This window comes from Protomyctophum bolini (genome assembly GCF_963924005.1).
Source record: "Protomyctophum bolini genome assembly, chromosome: 15".
NCBI classification, from domain to species: Eukaryota; Metazoa; Chordata; class Actinopteri; order Myctophiformes; family Myctophidae; genus Protomyctophum; species Protomyctophum bolini.
The window spans coordinates 11,112,904-11,127,890 of record NC_137876.1 but is presented as its reverse complement, the minus strand read 5'-3'; the positions used below and the strand labels follow the sequence as shown (position 1 = coordinate 11,127,890).

The 14,987-nt window shown below is 41.2% G+C and overlaps 2 protein-coding genes across 5 annotated transcripts; one reads left to right on the top strand and one right to left on the bottom strand.

Annotated features, from left to right (window-relative positions):
- Positions 1–4,099: 4,099 nt before the first annotated feature.
- Positions 4,100–6,967, top strand: LOC308329057 (ubiquitin thioesterase OTUB2-like). 2 transcript variants are annotated; one of them, XM_080783239.1, is made up of 6 exons: positions 4,100–4,288; positions 4,492–4,571; positions 4,680–4,798; positions 4,893–4,977; positions 6,298–6,489; positions 6,627–6,967. In XM_080783239.1, the coding sequence occupies exons 2-6, from the start codon at positions 4,494–4,496 to the stop codon at positions 6,846–6,848; spliced, it is 696 nt and encodes a 231-aa protein (XP_080639365.1). In that variant the 5' UTR covers positions 4,100–4,288; positions 4,492–4,493; the 3' UTR covers positions 6,849–6,967. The 2 variants fall into 2 exon arrangements, with proteins under 2 accessions (XP_080639365.1, XP_080639366.1); XM_080783240.1 differs by having other exon boundaries at positions 4,100–4,295.
- On the bottom strand, positions 6,896–14,387 carry ddx24 (DEAD (Asp-Glu-Ala-Asp) box helicase 24). Of its 3 annotated transcripts, none has more exons than XM_080783237.1 (10): positions 14,182–14,381; positions 12,204–13,044; positions 11,854–12,170; positions 11,199–11,723; positions 10,930–11,083; positions 10,317–10,826; positions 9,911–9,986; positions 9,341–9,529; positions 8,653–8,782; positions 6,896–7,200 (listed from the first exon to the last, which is right to left on the bottom strand). In XM_080783237.1, the coding sequence occupies exons 2-10, from the start codon at positions 13,037–13,039 to the stop codon at positions 6,962–6,964; spliced, it is 2,976 nt and encodes a 991-aa protein (XP_080639363.1). In that variant the 5' UTR covers positions 13,040–13,044; positions 14,182–14,381; the 3' UTR covers positions 6,896–6,961. The 3 variants fall into 3 exon arrangements, with proteins under 3 accessions (XP_080639363.1, XP_080639364.1, XP_080639362.1); XM_080783238.1 differs by having other exon boundaries at positions 11,854–13,044; positions 14,182–14,225; positions 14,300–14,375; XM_080783236.1 differs by having other exon boundaries at positions 11,854–13,044; positions 14,300–14,387.
- Positions 14,388–14,987: the final 600 nt, after the last annotated feature.

Sequence of the window (14,987 nt, the reverse complement as noted above, 5' to 3'; positions counted from 1 at the left end):
TAATGTGTGTATAATTTGTGGTCTGTGTTACATTGTTTTCTTTTTGTGTTTTATATAAGGTCATGAATGGACATGAATGGAGAGTGTTGGAGAATGAGTGTGGTGCTGGTGACTGGCAGAGTAACGCAGGTGATTGAAAACAAAACAGTTGGCTGTAAATTGACAGGTTCCCACTGGACCTGCCCCTTCTTCCTCATTTGCCCTTCCCATCCACGCCCTGGTTCCCATTGGCTGGGCAATGGCCCTGCTTCCTATAAAGTCTTCATTTTGTCCTGACTCTTATGGGGATGGACAGCTAAAATCTGCAGCAGAGACCCTATTGTCCTCCACCCATGCTGCTTTTTCTTTTGTTTGCTTTGATAGTTATATTCTTAAGTTAGTTTGCCTTCAGTTTGAGTAAGTTACACCTTGGTTGTTTTTGGTTTTCGTTAATTCTGAGTCCTTATTAAGTAACCTTTAGCATTTGTTATTTTCCACAGTCAGAGCCCAAGTCCCAGTCAGATAACTCATGAATAGATTATTAACCAATGTTTATTATAGTCTAGAATGGAAATACAATTGTGCATATAATTTATCTTGTTGTTCGGCTTTGCTACATTTTCTCCCTGCTCGGCACAATTAAACACCATCATTAAACATTAAGAGCAGGGATATAGATATACAATAACACCCCTCCCCCCACAGGGAACAGAAATAACAGAGCTGGGTAGGTGGTGCTGGGGTAGCGGTGGGACCAAACACACCAGTGCATAATAAAGGAAGGTAGGAAGAATGCATGCAGTCTAGGTGATCTTAAATACCCCGCCCAATTGGTCAGCTGACTGCCACATCAGCGTATGACCCACATCGTAATGCAGTGTATTAACCCCTGAGGGGTTATATACTAGAGGGGTTACCCCTCTAGTATATATATGCGCCCTTGAGCATAGCATGAAGCCGCTCGAGTACATCTGACTGAACTATTAAACTCTGCAAGCTACGTATCATTTATTTGCCTATATATGGACATTTCTGTATCTGTCTCTCTGTGTCCTTTATTCATATGGAGTTCTGTGTCAGGCATGCCCAATATGGAGTTGTTGTGATGTCAGAACAGGCCAGCTCCATATATGGAGCCTGGGCAGGGGCCCTGTCCAGAGCCCGGGCAGAGGCCTTTTGTGGCAGTTCTGCACTCCCTGTGAGGGTGTGGAACGAATCGAATTTGAAGTCGGTGGGGCGAACGGTTCTCGAGTTACGTGCATTACAGCCGTAGACAGACAGACAGACAGAGACATGATGCATTTATAGATAGATTGTATTTACTCATTTAATGATAAACTCTACTTTCCCTCACATAGGGGTGTTTGGTAGTTTCTGTTAGGTTAGGATATAGGATTTGTTTTTCATTTGGTTAGGGGACTTTTAGTTAGGACTAGGAGTAATTATTTTCTTATAGGCCAGGCCTAGACAGTTTTCCTTTCTATCTTCAGTGATAGGTCATCAGGGTTTTGGGTCTTGCGGACATCATAGGCTACCCCTCACTCGGGTGACCCAGCCGGGGTGATCAAGTCCCGACTTACGTCCCAGTAGCTACACTCGATCAGACCCACTAGGGAAAGACCAGGGCCACGTGCACAATCCGTTGGAACCACTCCAGAACTACTCTGCCGGAACTGGGACGCACAATTCTAGCATGTGGAGGGACTAGGCTCTGTGGGTTGACTCCTGTCCGGGCCCCTCCTACGTCTCACCTGGTCCACTCCGTCTATGGTCCACTCCTGCTCTCACCAGATGCAGCCAGGACCTGTGCATTGCACCAGACTACCAGGACCAGACACTTCATTCAGGAGTGGTGGATTCTTGAGCTGCAGTGGTTCGGCAGGCTCCACCTGGGCAATGGTGGTACTGCAGGCTGAGTCCGCTTGCGGCTCGGATGGCCCTCCTAAAGGCCTCACAGAAGGTTTTTTGGGCTTCCACCTCATGGAGGATGCAGGCTGGGGCGCCAACCCATACTGCTCCCGGGGTGCAGTCTACATTCCGGCTATCACCCGTCTCTCTGGTGGTCACCAGACTATACCTGGTTGTCACATAGTCTATTCCTATGAGTCACTAAAAAACAAATCTACTTTTGTAAATTATCATGTTATATTTCCCCCTACCCTAGAGTGGGTCGTAACAACATGGGAGACTACTTGGGAGAAAGAAGACCATGTAATTGTGACAGGCTCGGTTTTGATTGAGAATGGACTTGCACCTGCTTGATTTTTGAATTTTTCCAATTCTGATAAACCTAACCTACATCAATTTGCAGTTGATCATTGGAGCCAGGCAAGGTAGGGTTCAGTATATCTTGCCCAAGGACACTTCGACAGGAGGAGCTGGGATTTGAACTGCCGACCTACGGCTCATTGGAAGACCTGCTCTACCTCCTGAGCCACAGCCAACTCACAGGTACATCAACCCATGGAACAATAACAATTGAGTGATAGATTTGTCCACACTGTCTGCTGATGACCATAAGAATCCTGCCTTTGTCATGAAAACTAAGATCAGTGGTTCACAAACCATTTAATGTCTCCTCGGAACAGAGACTACTGGACATATACAATCTCACAATCTGAAATGTTTTGAGATTGTAGATTGGCTATTTTCACAACAAAGTATGCCACATTAATATAAACGGTGCCGTATGTAGCTATAGCTTAATTTGTCCTCCACATGATTATCCTTTGTTTTTCTTTATCTCGTGCGCAAGATCACCAGTAGAGGGCACTATAAGAATGGAATTTGTATAGCATAATGTACCACACATCCAAGCTTGGGTTAAAGTTGCCAAACACCAAGCACTAGAAGGGAAATCAAATGGAAGGAATATAATAATAATATTGCTCAATCACAGCTCAGCAAATATTCTCTACTTACCAGGCAGGTATATGGAACAGAAACCTGAATGTTAACTTCCTGCTAAGTAGTAAAGTATACATGATTAGAACATGCTTAAACATTCGACAATGCCTGTATTTATATCCAGTCATTTTGGGGCATAAACAAGAATTTGAAGGATACAACTAAGTCTGATAATGATGTACCGTGCATGCATGTTCACATCATGTATAGACCTACCGGTAGGTAGTTTACATTACTTAAGACAATTCTTCAAATATGTTATTCTTTAAAATGTTGGACAAAATAGACAATTTATACGTCGAGGTGCCCAGATGAGCTCCAATAAGGCCATGGTGACCTACCCTACCCCAACAGTGTTGGGTAATGCGCATTAGTAGTAACACAATATATTACATAATATATTACCGAAATGCGGTAACGTGTAATATAATACATTACTTAACAAAAAATATGTAATATATTATCAAAATCATTCTGCATTACCCTGTCTGTCTGTCTCGTTGCCCATGGCTCCGTCTTGTGACATTATGTGGAACTGCAGAAGTTAAAGAATTACTTATTTTCTATAATTTGTCATAAAATTATTTATTGGCTTCCATGAATTCAAGGAATACGTTTAACTCCAGTGTTAATAACCAACCATTAGAGTAGGATGGGGTAGTTCCCAAACTGGTGTGTGTGTGTGCACCCCTTATGGTGCATGAACGCCTTCTAGGGGGTTACATGAAAAGCCAAGGTTAAGGGAGGTTTTATGGAGTAAACCACTGTTGTAAGGATATGATTATTTGCCATAATCATATTACAAAATGTATCATTTTCGGCCAAATACGACGAGACTCAGTGCTGGGGGGTGAGTCAGCTTAGGTCAGGAGATAACAGGGGGGTTGGGGGCAGCTGGTCTACGCAATATAATGTATAATAATTATGCTAAATATTTAATTGTTCAATTTGAGCATTTAAAAAAAAGTTATATCATGTAATAGTAATATTAATGTTTTACTCTTGCTCAGACAGTAATATGTAATCCAATATATTACTTTGAAATTAAGGTAATAAGTCATATATTCCAAATATAAAGTAATGCACCCAACACGTACTGTACCCCAATGGAAACAAGCCACTGGCTTTCTTGGGTTTCAAATCCTCTTAGCAGACCGGTACTGTCCCTTTAACACAAGCACGTGGTATTGTTAAATAACCGGATGTCCGAAAATGGGAAAACAAACAAAATGCTTCGACAAGAATCGACATGGACTACTCACTGCAACTTTGACATACAGTAGCACGCCATAATAACCACTGTACCACATACTATCATTCGATTTCCCTGGTTAACCTAAACAATGCCCTCCGCAACCCGGTACAGAATAATTCAACTAAACGACATTGCGACGCTCCTGTGGTATGTGGTGGGTTTGTTGGTCGATATTAGTTACCAAGGCGTCGCTTGCCGAAAATAGCCGATCTACAAGCTCACAACGCATAGTGGGTTTTCTTCGGCGAGCGACACAGCTGTACGACGAAGCATTTAAGTGTCTTGATGTGTTTTGATGTGTGATCGACGTAGTAAACTAGTAATACTGTCAAGTGTTTGTTTCTCTGCAGAGATGGAGCCATCTAGCCTTGTGGCACGCAGAGAGGACCTGTCGCTGTCCGTTGAGCAAACGACCGATGCCAAATACAATGTACTGTAGTGTATTACTAATACTATTAAGGCAATCAATAACAATCTATTTTTACATGAGCGGCTCAGATGTATTCATAATCTTAAATTAAACCTGATGTCTTTGCAGGATTTACGCAGCCAGTTCTTATCCGTGAGAAAGATCCGTGGCGATGGAAATTGCTTCTACAGAGCTTTTTGCTTTGCTCACCTGGAATCAATTCTGCAAAATGTTAGAGCTTTGGACTGGTCAGTTATAAGATTATATTATAATTTGTTCAGAGCTAATTTATCACATGAGTCTTGATGGATCATTAACTTGCCTTGGTGGATTCCATTTCAGGTTCAAGGAAAGACTAATAAAGAGTGGGATAGATGTATCTTCTGCCGGATTGGATGAGAGCTCCTTCAAAGATCATCTGACCACAGTGAATCACCTTTTACTTTTCAAACAAGTAGTCTATAAAACTGATTAATAAATGTAACCCTGCTGCAGGTCGATGAGGACCACATTCTTCGTCATGATGACTCAGAAACTTAATGGCAGAGCAGAGGACTGTCTGTGTCACAACCTGGGGCACTAATGGCCTGGGCTGGACTGTCATAAAGCAGTGAAGTGATTCATGAGGTTGAAAGGGGGCACAGAGTATTATAGTCTGGCAGCCGAGGTGGACGGGTGGGAAATTTGGTATATAGTCTTTTTCTTCTAAAATATTGTCTATATACATACATTCATGAATCCACTTGCTGACCGGCTGTTGCCATTAACATTTTTTATAGGGGTTTTTAGGTTTTATGTGAACCTATACCATTAACATCCTATATAAGGCAAAAATGGCAAATGGGCAAACTTTCCTTATGCCAAGTAGCATGTGACATGTCAAACTAGGGGGGTTTTATAATTCTGAATCCATTCCAAGCATTTGTTTAGCACAAAAAACACTACTACATAATGAAAGTTTGACATTTTTGCCTTATATAGGATGTTAACAGTAGGGTCACATATAAACCCCTATAAAACAATTGCTCAGTACCGACAGCCGGTCAGCAAGTGGATTCATGCATGTATGTATATAGACAATATTTAAGGCCAATACAAAAAAAAAAAGACTACCGGTATATACCAATTTCCCACTTTAAACAAAAGAAGCCTGTCGGCTGCCGGACTATTAATGTGATCAGTATGTTATAACTTATAAGGGGCACAGTTGTGTAATCTATTGGGCCCAGACTATGATACAGACAGAATACCCTTTAGGAAGTAGCTATAACCACTAATCATACGTTTTCTACCATAATTCTGGGTTGGCCTTCAATACATAAAGGGAGAATAAAACGGGAAATAAATGGGATAGGGATACTAGAGGCACCATTAATGAGGTAATTACAGTATGGTGATTTAACATGATGCAGGGGGCAGATTAAGTAGTAGCAGTTAAAGGTCGTTTTAAAGCAAAAATAAATGACACCGGTTGAGTAATTAAGCCAATGCATTGTTGGGTGCGATTGTAAAATGCCAGGATCAAGGAATAAAGTAACCCCAAAACACCTACTGTATGTTACATGACAATATTCTGGTGCCTTGAGAAAAGAACCAACAATGAAACAACCAATTTCATGTTATATTTTGGAGCCAAATATTAATCTGCAAGGTTGTGCTCTCGAGTGTCAAAATTAAAACAACCAATCTTCACAGGTTGTCAAGAATTAGTACAATTATATGATTGGTACTGTCTTATCTTTTAAAGCTCATAGAGGTTGTGGAGCAATGCCAGGCTGATGAGCAAGAGGCCACCCTGCTCAAGGTCTTCAATGAACAGACAACCTCGGACAGTATGGTTCAGTACCTCCGACTGCTCACTTCTGCCCACCTGCAAAACCATGCAGACTTCTTCTCCAACTTTGTGGAGGCACCCAACCTAATGGACTACTGTAAACAAGTTAGTAAAATGCTGCTGCCCTCTAGAGACAGAATTGTAGGACTCACTAGCATTACACTATCCAGATTACTGTAGTAAAAAATATGTTTTGCTCTACATAGAGTGTGTGGGTGATCTATCTATGGGTCTTTTTTTAGGAAGTGGAGGCCATGGCAATGGAGTGTGATCACGTGGATATCCTGGCTCTGTCACAGGCCTTAGGTATTGGCATCCACATTGTTTCGATGGAGGGCGACACGCGGGACCTGGTCCACCACATCATCCCAGAGGGAGCTCAACCCTCTCTGCACCTCCTTTACCAAACATCCCATTATGACATTCTTTACCCAAGAGCTGACCCATTCCATTATGTTAAGTAATGTATGTAACAAAATCATTTTTCAGAGATGCTTTTGATATTTTGAAATATCTTTTATGTGTTTTTTTTTTTAAACAATTACATAAATTCAATCTGTATTTATTACACATTAACTCAACATGTCATTGGTGTGGCTGTTTTCTTTTGTCTCCGTTTCTTTGCCTGGTTTGAGACACTGGTTATTGCAGTTTCCATACGCATCTGGGGCAGGTTTAGCTTTCCCATCTGGGTTGGGTACCTGGTCTTTATCTCATGCTTGAAAACAGGCTGGGAGAGCAAATGCTTCAAGTGCTTCTTCATCCCCTTTACCATTTTCTGATGCTGACTGTCATGCTCCTCTTCCAGTCCACCACCTGAAAACAGATATGATATTCAATTCACTCTTCGCTTTGCCCCACTCACGGCAAGCTGTGCTTCTCACTGACATGGATTTCCCCATATAAATACTCATTTTAGGAGCAAGAGCTTAAAATGTTTTCTAGATCTAGTCAACAAAGCCTACATTATTTCAACAGACTAAAATACAGTGAAATGTTAGAGGGAGAAACCGTATCAAACTTAACTCAACTTTAATGTCATATTGTCATTATCACCGGACAGGAGTTTATGTACCGCACGGTAAGACAGTCTAACGCCAGGGCTCCACTGGGCGCGTCGCGTCACCGTCACAGAATGTTCCCTTTTTAATCAATGAAGGGTGGCTCCACTGCCCGCGTTGCGCGTGCGTGCGTGCGTCACCATTAAAATTTAACCGGTTCGTTTTTTGACGCACGCGACGGAGACGCAACACGCCCAGTGGAGCCCTGGCGTTAGACTACAAATATCCACAGTTAATGGATAAAGAAATTAATGAATATAAACTCAGCAACAAAGGTTCTGAAACTTAACTTTGGTCCATTATTTCTCCACTTCAATAATACAAATTGGTATTGTATTTTATCTCATTTTAATCGTTGATGTTGTGGCTGCATTTGGATCTTCCACCCACTACGAAGTTCCCTAACACGGAGTGTAAAAATGGCCTTTATTACTGTGTGAGTGCAATCATCCAATCCACTAAGCAACTCAAAGCAAGGGTGAATATTACCAACCACTTGCCATTTTGTCAAATGTTTTGGAGGTGCTACCCACACTTTTAACTGTTGCTCATCCCACGAACGCCTGATCCTTGCAAGCTATACCTCGTTGTAAAGGTGACTAATCAACGATAAAAAAATGTACAATACCAATTGGTATTAAAGTGGAGAAATAATGGACCAAAGTTAAGTTTCAGAACTTTTGTTGCCGAGTTTAGTTTACTTTAACATCCGAAACAAGCAACACATGTACAAGTTGCGCTGTGATTCTGAATTTTTGGTGTTGAACTCAGAACATGGCTTTTAGAAGTTACTGACTGACTGTCAACATCACAGCCATGCAGCCTTGCAGTTTAAGTGCCGTTTCAGCTTGGAAAAAGGGGTAAAAAATGCACCCTCCAAACGTTTTCTGGTTATGTGAAATCTGTTGCTGGTTCATAATCATCATTGCATTATTGTGGTATTCCTATTCTTGCTATTAATAGTGCAAATAATTGTTTGCGTGCGGGCAATTTAACATTGACAGCTATGTACAGTAGTACAGCAGGCCAGGCCTATATACTTAATTTATACTCCCTCATACGGTCGTGTGGCAAAAATGTACAAATTATGTGTTGTGATGCCTCGTTTTTGCCATGCGACATCATCATGCAATGAAGTCTAGATCAAGGTTGATCAGGTGGTTAAATTAACTGAATTTGCTTGTATACTGTAGCTAGTTGGACTTACCAAGCAAGAGGTCATCATCCAGATCCATATCTAGGGCCTCCGCTGCTTTTGTGAACCAAGAATTGTGCTGCTTCTCTTTGTTGTTGTGGTACTCGATCTTTTCTATCTTCCTGGCCAGGTTTACGCGATCCTACACAAGTACACACACACACACACACACACACACACACACACACACACACACACACACACACACACACACACACACACACACACACACACACACACACACACACACACACACACACACACACACACAACAAAGATCTCAGCGTAAAATAACTCACTATCACCATCAAATTGTGCAATTCTTTATGGTTATCATAGTATAAACAACACTATGATAAAAACATATATACTGTTTAAGCTTTTGTCTACAGTTCCCATGATGCATTTCACAGGCAAGTACTAGCCTGGCACATCTATTAGCAGTACAAATAGATGTGTGAAAACCGTGATAGTGTCCGTTTAATGTTGAATTTTGACATTGTGATTGGCTGAGACATTCTAATCTATTCTTAGGTGCCAATATCTCAGATAACTTTTCTGTAATCTAACCTCGTTCCCAGCCTTTTTTCATCTCACAAGGTGGAAAGCCTGGTAAAGAACTATGGCATAACGTGTCTATAGTCTTTTGTGGTATACACTGTGAGCTAATGGCAGTCAAGTATTATTGGTTAAATCTCACCTTGATGGCTGTCATACATTTGGACTCTATGGGGAACACAGTAAGATCCTCATCCTTCCCAAGAGCCTTGGAAATCTTCTTGAAGTTCATCATGTCATCTGGGCCGATTAGGAGGAAACTGAGACCTTCCTTGGCAGCTCTCGCTGTCCGTCCACTACGGTGCACATACGTCTCTGATGTCCTGGGAACCTGGAATGAAAAGAAAGAGGTACTTAAAAACACTATGTTCCTCTTTGATTGTACAATAGTTGCCACCTAATATGAATGTGGCAATTAGAACAGCTTGTAATTACTTGTGCAAGCAGAGCGTGCAAGTAAGGTGGTTGTGCTGGGTTTTTATGCGTATGCTCGTGGTATATTATATACTGATATTGAGTATGACGTAATGAAGATATGTATCAATGCCGGGATATAACTGGCTTTCGATGGTGACGTAATAAAGATAATTGTACATAGCCTAACCTCCTTTCACCCAGGGTCTACAGATGGAAATACATTTTAGCCAATTCTAGTGCAGTGCGTTTATTGTATGCAGTTCCTATAAAATAATGACATTGTGAAAAGGTATACCTGATAGTGAAATACATGCTGAACATTGGGGATATCCAGTCCTCTGGCAGCCACATCAGTGGTTAGCAGGACACAACTGCAAATGTATTTATAAAATGGTCAATATGGTAATCAAGGAGATGGACAATGCTGAAAATTTACAGTATTTCAGATGACAAGAAAGTAAAACTATGGAAGCTGTGAGTACCAGTAAAAAGGTGTTTATGTTTAACCACTTTCAACCTGGCATGTCATAGTATACCCATCAAAAATAGCCGATGTACAAGCTCACAATGTTTGACGATTTGAGCTAGTAGAAGATCATAAATGGGTACATATTGAATAAATCAAACTGATCCCAAAAGGGGCAAAACTATTTCTGACTGCAACTGCATTTTTATTTATTTTATGTTTATCTGTAAATCACCTCTCCCTCTCAGCAAACCTCTCCAGGTTTTTGAGGCGCTGTTTCTGGTGCATATTGGCATGAAGCGGTAGTGGGGTACGGTCCAAGATAACCAGCAGAGATGTGAGCCTTTTGATGCAGTCGATGCTGTTGGCGAACACCATGGTACGCCCTGGGTACTGGAGCAAGAAATAATACAGGATGAAATCTTTATCGTCTTTATCGCAGTGGATCTTTGTCTCTATCAGAGTTTCCACTGTAGCCTCCTTCCTGGTCAGGTCAATGACTTTAGGCTTGGAGCGGATGCCCACTTTCGCCATGAGAATCTCCAGCTGGCTCCTCTTGTCTAGTCTCCTCTTCTTCTGCAAGAGGCGAGTGGGAAGGCTGTGGGCCATGGTCAGCGTGGCAGAGAATACAAACGTCTGCCTCTTGGGATTGAAGTGAATGGTGTTAAGCATCTCCAGCAGATTCTCCAGCTCTACAAAGTGTCCTCTTTCTACCATGCGGTCAGCTTCATCAATGACAAGGCATCTGTAGAACAAACAGAATGAAATTCAAAGTCAAACTACTTACTTACTATGTTTTTAATTAGGGGCAAAAATGTAAAAAAAAGGTTTTTGTCTTTGTGACCTACTGGAGCTGTCTGAGGTTCTGAAGGTGTGGGTTCTTCTCCTTGATCAACTCCCATAGGCGTCCAGGAGTGGCGATAACGATCTCGGGCTGGCGCTTGAGCATCCTTGTCTGTTTCACTGTGGCCATTCCACCCACAATTAAAGCTGTTTTTATACCTGCAAACCGGTAATTAAAAGAAAAGGGTGGTTTGAAATTATAGAATAAAATAGGGGAATCAAACTGTACCTTTCATAAAGATCTGCTTGGTGTGGTCAGAGTCGTCAGACGTACCAGTGAATTTCGCCACAGCATCAATATGGTGTTTGACCTGAACAGCCAGCTCCCTGGTTGGGGTGAGAACCAGTCCGAGAAGAGGTCGGCCTTGACTTCCACTTGTTTCTTTTGTATCTTCAAAGTCTATATTCTCAATGACTTTAACACATCCTAATTTGTCATCATCTTCATCCAATTCGTCATCTTCTTCCATCTGATCTTCATCATCATCATTATCTGTATCATGTTCGTCTTCTCCTGCAATGCCTTCATCCTCTTCCTCCTCAGCATCCACATTAGACCCTCCACCCTGTTCTGTTGTAAACTCAGCATCTATTTCAACACCGGAAACACTTGCCTCATCATTATCATCCTCGTCATCACCTGCCTTCGTGGACTCATCCATATCTGGAATGTAGAGACTCTCCACCTTTGTGATTGCCTTATTTTGCTCATCAACGTCATCCTTTTCTTCGGTGCCTTTCTTCCATTCCAGGATGTGGTGGATCATGGGAATACCAAAAGATAGTGTCTTACCGCTACCTGTGAATTACATATTTGCTTCATTAAATGGTAATACAGTAGGATGTGTTATGCCAAAACAGTTATGGAATGAATAACTTGGACAATGTTGTAAGATCTTGATTATTTCTGTTTATCAATGTGATCTTACCCGTCTCTGCTGCTCCTACAATGTCCATGTGATCTCTGATGGCTGGAGGCAATGCCAGAGCTTGAATGGGAGTGGGGGATCCGAAACCAAGGCTGCGCAGAGCTTTAAGCACAGGGGCTGGAACAAATAGACCCTTCCATGCACTCACATCAGTTTTTTGGTCAGAGCCTGAAAGGGCAGCATTCGACCAGTTTCTTGCCTTCTTTTTGGGGATAATTGAAACTTGGTCCTGTGAGGGTTGTTTTGTTACCTGAACATCAAGATCTTTTTGAGATTCCTGCTCCGTCTGTACCTCAGGGGCTGTTGGCTTTTCTTCCAGCTTCTTTTTCTGCATTTTATTCTTATTTTCCGTCTTTGATTGTGATTGGGCATCCATTTCAGAACTGGCAGGCTCTTCCACTTTCTTCTCTTCAGAAGCCCCAACTTCCAATGTGTCATTATCTGCATCTACCTGCCTCTTTTTCTGCCGTTTCTTCTTCTTTTTCGTCTTTGATTGGGCATCTATTTCAGAACTGGCAGGCTCTTCCAATTTCTTCTCTTCAGAAGCCCCATCCTCCACGGTGTCATTATCTGCATCTACCTGCCTCTTTTTCTGCCTTTTCTTCTTCTTCTTTTTCGTCGTTGATTGTGATTGGGCATCTATTTCAGAACTGGGAGGATCTTCCAATTTCTTCTTTTCAGAAGCCCCATCCTCCACTGTGTCATCATCTGCATCTGTCTTAGGACAAGGAGGCTGTTCCTTCTTCTCTTCACCACTCACTGAACTCTCTACAGGAATGTCATCTGGTTTAGTTGACTCCTCTCCAGACACTCCCCTTATTTTCTTCTTTTTCTTTACTTTCTTGTCTGTTTCAGTCGTGTCGTCTTCTCCTTCGCATTCCTCTGCAACTTCCCCTCCATCATCATCTATCTCACTTGATTTTCTTTTCTTGGCTTTCTTCTCCTTTTTGTTCAGTTCTGATGTTTTACCAACCTTAGAAGAGTCCATCAGACGGTAGTCGGTCAACTCCTCAAAACACACTATTCCCCCCATTCCCCCATTCTCCTCAGAGAAGAAACTGGGGTCGAGTGCGACTGCTTTCCAACTGCCTTTCACATGGATCGCCCGTTTATCTGACTTATTGCGTGATCCAAAGAATATATTCTTTGAATTCTTCTTTTTCATCTGAGACTTTTTCGTCTTCATTTTTCCTATGAAACAGCAAGGACAAATCAGGTTGGTGTTGAGTCACTGAGTGCATATTACAGTTGATGCATAATTTATGTTTTAGTTGTGACATAATTTGACATTAAGGCAGTTGTGACATAATTTGACATTAAGGCAGGACCTACACGGCCACATTACTCCCTCTCACACGCACGCACACACACACACACACACACACACACACACTTTGACTCTCGTAGATGTATCGATTCTGACAGAATCGATAATACATCTACGAGTCTAAATCTTAGGCTAACTGTAGCTGTCCCAGCAATGGGTATTTTGTAATATTCTATTTTATTGCTGTTCATTATGACCTAGAAGGGCATGCAGGAGCAGAGCCCTGTGATTAGAGTGAGGCAGCATTGATTGCACCTGTGTGAGCTGAACTCAGAACAAGCTGAGTTTCAGTGGTGCAAGGAGCTCTTCCCACGTATAAAAAGAGTGTCCTTAAATAGAGAATATAAGAGAAGATAAAGTAGCTCTCCTGAAATAATCTGCAGAAGGCGCACACGGTATGTTACATGTGTTTGTTTTCTTTGTTTGTAAACAGTGTTGTAATTCTGTCGATCGTTTAATTGTTTGTGTACATCTCATTGTGTTTGTTTACATATAATACGGACATCATGATTGACTGACAACAAGGACATTCATATTTCATTGTTTAAAGGGATATTGTTATGTTTTGCAGTTTTTCACGTTGTCTTGGGGAAATAAACAACCTTGAGATATCAGTTGGAGCGTTTGTTATTCTGCTGGATAGGAGCGGTTACACTAACACACACACGGACTGACGGGAGCTGTCTATACTTGAAGTTAGAACCAAATCCATGCACATGCACTTAACGGCACCTCACAGTGTGCTATTGTCATTGTACAATACTTAGTAAGTTATTTTTAGTTACGATTGTTACTTTATTATACATTCATAGCACCGTTCAGAACCGGAGTGACCAAGGTTCCCAAACGGAGATAATGTATTATTAATATGGTTTGTCTGTCAAGAAGGAACACAAACATTTTACTCTCGTATTCCCGTGTATGAGATCGGGATGTAACAGTAAAAATATTAGTGTCTTGGAATGTCAGCGTGAAAATCATAAAGACTGCGGCTGACTTACCCAGCTGCGGCGACTTGAATGAGTTGAATCCGATCCCTGGGTTCCTTTTCGAACGTAACGTTAGATCAATATAGTAATTTTAAAACAGAAACACAAGAGGAACTAATTTTAGACCCACCTGAAACTGTTGTCAGTTGTTTTCTTTGAAATATTACCACGTTTGACTACAGTCACACGTAACACGAGGGCGCAGCCATTAGTTATCGTCACATGTTAAAAAAGGGGAGGGGCTATGAGGGGACTATGCCATAGTTCCGCCGGAACTTTACATTTCAGAATAAATGTTTTGTTTTCTTGCTTTCTTTTATAAAATTAAATATTGCTAGTAAGTAACGTTATACACACTAGTCTGCAGTTAACAGGAGTGAGCTTTTGGGACCATATTTAAAAATTAACTTTGAATTGTGTGACTGAATTGTCAGATTTTCTGTTTTTTTGTATGTCTCTATATGTTATGATGAATTGAACAAGACGGACCCTCTTGTAAACAAGTTTAGACAGTGCTTTATTCGTCCACTCACAGTTAACAGTTTTTGTATTGAGTTGTGCTTGAAATGTACTGTAATTCTGCAAACTGTTAATAAATACTTCAATCAATCAAACAAACATAAATTGCATTATAGGCTACATAGTCCTACTACTACTATTATAATCATATTATTATATTATTTGAACAGAATCTTTATCAAATCCCAGGCATAACATTATAATTATTTATTGTCCTAAGCAATTAGGGACAGATATCACACACACATTTTACTTTCACAATAGAATTGTAGCAATGTACAACAAATTACATGCAACAT

What these genes read in the sequence shown, in the direction of transcription:
- ddx24 (XM_080783236.1), bottom strand. Translation starts at nt 13,039, where the DNA reads ATGAAGACGAAAAAGTCTCAGATGAAAAAGAAGAATTCAAAGAATATA. An exon ending in AGGTTTGCTGAGAGGGAGAG is followed by an intron (nt 9,987 to 10,316) that starts GTGATTTACAGA and finishes ATACATTTGCAG; the next exon opens with TTGTGTCCTGCTAACCACTG. An exon ending in AATGTATGACAGCCATCAAG is followed by an intron (nt 8,783 to 9,340) that starts GTGAGATTTAAC and finishes GTACTTGTGTAG; the next exon opens with GATCGCGTAAACCTGGCCAG.
- LOC308329057 (XM_080783239.1), top strand. Translation starts at nt 4,494, where the DNA reads ATGGAGCCATCTAGCCTTGTGGCACGCAGAGAGGACCTGTCGCTGTCC. An exon ending in AATGTTAGAGCTTTGGACTG is followed by an intron (nt 4,799 to 4,892) that starts GTCAGTTATAAG and finishes ATTCCATTTCAG; the next exon opens with GTTCAAGGAAAGACTAATAA. An exon ending in TCAAAGATCATCTGACCACA is followed by an intron (nt 4,978 to 6,297) that starts GTGAATCACCTT and finishes TATCTTTTAAAG; the next exon opens with CTCATAGAGGTTGTGGAGCA.